The 6,199-nt window shown below is 43.6% G+C and overlaps 1 protein-coding gene across 1 annotated transcript; it reads right to left on the reverse strand.

The window, feature by feature from the left end:
- Positions 1-3,718: 3,718 nt before the first annotated feature.
- On the reverse strand, positions 3,719-5,790 carry TMSB4X (thymosin beta 4 X-linked). The gene is made up of 3 exons (XM_042926603.1): positions 5,706-5,790; positions 4,485-4,598; positions 3,719-4,127 (listed from the first exon to the last, which is right to left on the reverse strand). The coding sequence occupies exons 2-3, from the start codon at positions 4,582-4,584 to the stop codon at positions 4,093-4,095; spliced, it is 135 nt and encodes a 44-aa protein (XP_042782537.1). The 5' UTR covers positions 4,585-4,598; positions 5,706-5,790; the 3' UTR covers positions 3,719-4,092.
- Between the last annotated feature and the right edge of the window lie 409 nt (positions 5,791-6,199).

A 6,199-nucleotide genomic window follows, 5' to 3' on the forward strand; every position in this document is an offset into this window, starting at 1 on the left:
TGATGATTTTTATGTTCTGCAGTATGTCATACACATTACCACATTATCCTGAAACACCATTAGTAGATATTTAATGGATTTTCACTATAAGAACATATATGCATTTTTTTAATGGTTATTGCTGAACTTTGAAAAGGTCTATTTTTCTCTATGATGCACAACACTGCAGCAAACAGTGCAGTGCAATCTATCTCAGTATATAGATTTTAGAACGTATCTCTGAATATTGACCAAATATTGATTCTTAAATAACATTTTCAAGGTCAAAAGGTTGATATTTTTAGGGCTGTTTGTGCATATTATCAGACAGCTCTGCAAAATGGCTATACAATTTATAGTCACATAGCTTTTCTTTATCTTTATTATCAAGGGATCCTTGATACTGAGGATTGATAGTGACTGTGCAGTGTCTTAAGGAACAGTGAGAATCACAAAGCAACTCCATATCTGGAATTTGAAGATTTGAGTGGAACTGATCAGATGTGGAGTTGAGGGTGTTTCTCAGGGTTGTTACAGAAGGAAATGACCCCTCAAGCACCATTTTGTCAGAAATCCTGACCTTTATCAGTACTAGCACAAATGCCCTTAACTGAAACATGAAATTTTCTGAAAAAACCCCACAAAACTTGAACATCCAAAATTTCCCTTATATCCCTCAAACCACACCTATCCATTTAAGTCAAATTCTGTGACAAGGTAACCAGTTAGGGTCTGAGGCTTCAGTAAAGCAAAGTGCGGATGTCTATGATTAGCTCTTGCAGAAAAGGAAAGTGAATGTACAAGTTGACCTTTGAGGTCATTTGGTGCACACACCCTGTGGTCCCCTTCAGCTTCTGTACAGAACTGATGTGTCAGATCTGTTTTTCCACTAGGGATAGTACTACCCATGGGCTTCCCAAGGAGTGTGTGGGATTGACTCACTGGTTATCAAGGTTTGGAGGACAGGACCGGAAAGTGTGTGTAAATCACAGGCAGGAAGGTCGGCCCTGGCTGGGTTCCAGAATGGCTATCCAAAGAGGCCTTGGGTTGCTCACAAAATGAGGCATCAAAATTAGCTTTCATCTTTACATGGTTTCTGGGTGATTGTGCAACAGACTCATAATCTGGTCACAGGAGCAAAATGAATGCCTATGTTGCAATAACAAAGAATTACACTGGGCTGGAGTGAAAGCTGGTGCTTTAAAACATCTATTGCCTAATAAATGATTAGGAAAGATGACTGGGCCCTCAGAAAAATATATGAGAGACGAGAGAGAAGGTAGTTTGCGACAACATTGTATATAGTGTCTTACACTCTCCTCTATTGTGATAAGAGTCAATCTTCTCTGGTTGATAAAAATCCCAGAAGGGGATTAATGGCAGTTGAGTTCCATTGAGAGGATTTGCATTTAGTCAGGTGAGTTCAGAGAAACCCTGTCTCTGCATTTGCTATTTTTTCTATATGTCTTTTGCTAAAAAATGTTTCAATTTTTGTGGTGACATGTTACACTACCCTTATGACTAAATAATGTACTTTAACTTTGCATTCTGTATAAGCAGCCTCAGGATGTTTTATGTTTTATTTTGTACTATTTTGTTTTCCAAAATACTCTGTTCTTTCCAAGATATTAAATTCGCCTCATTTGTTTAGAAACAATAGAAAATTATTTTATATTGGTGTTGGAGAGTTAGATGCGTGTTTCAGGTAAATAAACAGGTCTTTCTCCTGCTTTTAAAGGAAACAATATGTAACTCACAATGAATGTAGGCAGAGTCCAGTGACAATTAAGGAGGTAAGCGGCCGTATAGAAAAGAAATTCAACACTTGTTGAGACTTTATCTGCCTTTCTACCACCCCCATCATATACATGTAATGCTTGCACACACAGCCCCAATGTTTTGTCTTTTGAAAAAGTAAAGAATCTTTAAATTGTATCCATTGGAAGACTGATAATGTGCCTGCAATGGTTGAGAACTTTTGAGATTTAAAAATGAGGAAGACTGTGTCCCAGGAGTCCTTTGGTGAGGTGCTTCTTCCTTCTTCTAGTTTTGCATTATTTGTCCTGATGAATTAAAAATTTGCAGAAGTACAAGACTGACCTTAGGGTCTTAAATAAACTCCCTTGGCCTCCACGGGGGAAAAGGGAGGGACAAGAATGTCATTGCTAGGGAATTCTTCAATTTGAATAATCTCTCATTCTAATGGTGAATCTCAGATTCACTTTGTGCCTATGAAAAAGTTTCTGTCCAGACTTTTAATAGCATGGGTAAATTCCATTGGGAATTCATAAATACCCCTGGCCGTTTTGGAATATTCTCCTTCCCTTGTTAAGAAATTTTTTGTCTCCCCACTTAAAAGTTTGAAATGTTGCTTCTTCCACCCACTGTGGGCAAAGTGAATGTAATTCATCCACAGAAGGAAAAGAGAAGGCTTGTCTTCACTTGAGATGGCTCTTAGAACTCTGTACTTATCATTCTATTTTCTCCATCAAGCAAGCTGTGGAACTCCAAGTTACAGCCACCCAGACACATCCCTTCTCTTGTGATGTAGATAAAGGCTTCTAGCTGATGGGCTGGCCAATTGTCTAAACAGGCAAATGATTTCCTGTCCATTTCTCAAAATACACGTTAGGCAAAGAATGAAATAAACTGGCTTACTCACCAATTTCTACCTTCCTTCCCTCCTACAATCATTCTCCACCTACTTAATAGTAAAAGGCAAAAGATTTATGTGATCTGAAGAGAAACCAGAATATCCACCCCTACTTAACAATGTATTTCCAAAAGTCAGTATTTGGGGGAAAATTTACACTTCTTCAACATGTGCATTGTATAGAGGAGATACTACGTCATCTACCATCTTTGTCACTTTTGTTCATATCTGCACTCTTCTTTAGAGGATGTAGGAATCTATTCAGGATTACGGTATTTAAGAAATTATGTATATTATAATTATTAATTATATGTTAATATATAATTATTATAAATACATAAACTTCCCTCTTTTCCTGAGTATTAAATGACCAAAACCACGGGCACTATACCACTGAAAAGAATTTGACACTTGAATGATAGTAATAAAAACTTGGAAATGATTCAAAGAATTCACTGTAATTAAACTTTTCACAAATTTCACAGGTACTCTACTTGTATTGTTACCAGTTTAAAAAAGAAAAGTCCAAGTTTTGTTCAAATTAATGAATTCCATTTTTGTAAAATAAGACTGACGGTAGGTGCATTTTACAAAAACCAAATATTTAATTATAATTGAAAACGAAATGCGGATAATGAACACAAGTACCAAATTCTTTTATAAAGCAACTGTCAAAAATGCAATTTTCACCTGCTTTTCATTTGAAAATGTTGCATCAATTCTACTGTGCCAATGTCACTGATTTAGTAAACCTAGTCCAATTTTACACCAGAAATATTATTCTATAAATGCTGCCACCTTCTTGATTATATAAAACAAATGTAATTATTTTAATCAAAACCTTTAAGATTACAAATATATTCTTGATAAAACCTTGATACTGCTCATAGGAATTCAGTCAGCCTAAGAAAAATGATGTCTCAATTAGCTTGTCTGGACAAGATGATCCCATTTTTATGTTGTAACAGGGTTATCCAAATAATCACATATTTGTTATTTATTTTTCCCCAGTTAGACCAAGAGGGTGGCTCTCCTGCACAGATTTCAGGTGGAATAAGTCACTCTTTCCAAACAAATCACACCAACCACATTCCAAACTTTTTATTTGCATATTAAAAAATTGTGCATTCCAATAATTAAAATCATATGAAGAAAAAACTGGCACTGTGATTAAACTACATTTCACAGCCTGCAGGTCACCTTGGACCAGCAATGGTCGTCTCTACCCATCTTCTTTCAAAACCAAGTTCTTTTCCTTTGCTGCCAGCCAGACAGGCAGAGGTGAAAGGCTTGGCATTCGTAGTCAGTAGTTCTCGATTCTTTGCTGTGAAAAGGGGCAGCACAGTCATTTAAACTCGATCCAACATCTTTGCATCTTACAAAGTTAAACAGCTAAAAGAAGTAAAATAAGAAGGCAATGCTTGTGGAATGTACAGTGCATGTTGGCGGCGAACGCCTCATTACGATTCGCCTGCTTGCTTCTCCTGCTCAATCGCTGTGACAGGAAAGAAAAAAGAAAGAGAAGAGCTCATTAGGGGGACTCAGTGTAGCCTAGTGGCAGATGATTGCACTTTCTTTTACGATCGCTTCCCATATCCCAAGTATCAAGCCGTTCCACCACGAAAACATGTACATTAAAAAGACCATTTGAACAGATAAAATGGAATACATACTGCATCGTAATATATTGGAAACATCCCATTATTAAATTATTAAAGCCTTATTGGCTGGCTGCAAAACAATTTTTAATTAGCCTTTGCAGGCCACATTCATCATTAAGAGCTGTCAGCCCCTCCCCATCCTCCCGTCCAGCCTTTTCTCAAGGTGGTGGGGGGGAGGAGGTGAGACTTACTTTCTTTTGAAGGCAGCGGATTTTTCTCTTGCGTTTCTGTCTTCTTCAATTTCGATTTATCGAATTTCTCAATCTCAGCCATATCAGGTTTATCAGACATGGTTGCAGAAGAAGCTGCATACACAAAGCCAAGAGGGAGGGTGAGATCTTGCAAGGAGCGACGCACCCTGGTCTCTCCCAGCTCAGAAACGCGCTTTTGCCCTCGCATCTCCTGCGTGAAACCCCACCCCTTCCGCTTTCATTCAAGGCTAAGCTTCCTCTTTCTATACAAAAAAGACCCCCCCCCCCTCATTATTTCCAAATGCTGGGGCCCAAACCGGCAAGATCCCTCCCCCATGGGGGGGGGGGGGCGAATCTTTCGGAATAATGAAATTGACCACGGCGAGTTGTGAATTGCAATGTGGAACCATTCAAGGCTGGTTAAAAGGGGAACACGGTGAAGCCATTTCAAGTGGGGGGGGGGGGGGATGGGATCGAGTAAAAATTCTTAAAATGAATCCCGGGCTGCACAGCGCTGCCATTTTCCATGCGCGCTCTGTCCGCCAAAGATGCGCGCCCGTGCTTTCTTCTCTGCTCACAAAGGCGGCAGCTGCGGCCGGCGCTCCGACCACCGCCCTACCGCTTCCTCGCTGGCGCTCAACAATGCCGCCGGCTGCACACAAAGCTGCCCCACACCCCATCGACCGGTGGTGATCGGCACGCAGGGGCCATTCGGCAGCCCCCGCAAGAAGGGCTGACCCCCCCCCCCCCCCTTTTTTTTTTTCCATCTCACAGTGGAGCCCAGCCGCCTGAATCTGGACAGGTAAGAGCCCAAGAAGCCCTCGGAGGCTACAAGAAAAAATGTAATTGTTGAAGCTCCGGGTTCGGGTGGGTGTGAGTTGGAACAAAGGATCTTTCTGTTCCTGACTAATCACCGCCTAAGAGACAATGTAGAATGCCTCGGGCGGGGGAGAAAAAAATGTTCCCTCGAAGCTGCACCGCCAAAGGTCCGGTTTGGGGGGGGGGGGGGTCGTTTTTTTAAAATCAGCGAGTTCCCGACCCCGTCCCCCCAGCATCTGGCAGGGTCTGGCACCCCCAGGCCCCCAAGGCAGGCCTCCCCGGGAGGACCGTTTGGGCTCGGGCTGCAGGGACGCCTCGGGAGGGAGGCGGCCGCCGAGGGCCGAGCGCGGGCGCGGAAGGGGAAGGGACGGGAGGGCAGGAGGCAGGGGCCCTGGGGCTCACCGGAGCGAGGTGCACGAGCGAGCGAAGTCCGAGCTGCGCAGTGGCCGCCTCCGAATGCCGGGCGGGATGCGCCGCGCGCCGCTATATGCGCGCTCCTATGTAAATGAGGTGATGTCACCCGCCGGCCCACTTAACCCCTTCGCGCCCCGGCTCCGCACCCTGGCTGGCGTTTGGGGGACCCCCCGCCCCGTGTGCACCAGTGCACCCTGACCGCAACGACGGCGGAAAATTAAAACGGGCCCAACCCCCCCCCCCCCCCCCCCAGCACTTCCTGCATAATGTATTTTCCCTCTTCGTGTCTATTTTAGCATCGTGGATCTTTGGAACAGCCGCGGAAGCCTGCTCTTGGGGACCGGGGCATGATAACTAAGGGTCTAGGGTGGCACCTACGAGGGGGCGGGAGGGGCGGGGGCAGGCATTCCTTTACTGCGAAGCTGGCTTTGTCTGGGGAGGACATCCCCAAGCCAGGGTGCGGTGGCCGCGCGGGAGGGCCT

Source organism: Panthera leo, chromosome Y (genome assembly GCF_018350215.1).
Source record: "Panthera leo isolate Ple1 chromosome Y, P.leo_Ple1_pat1.1, whole genome shotgun sequence".
NCBI lineage: Eukaryota > Metazoa > Chordata > Mammalia > Carnivora > Felidae > Panthera > Panthera leo.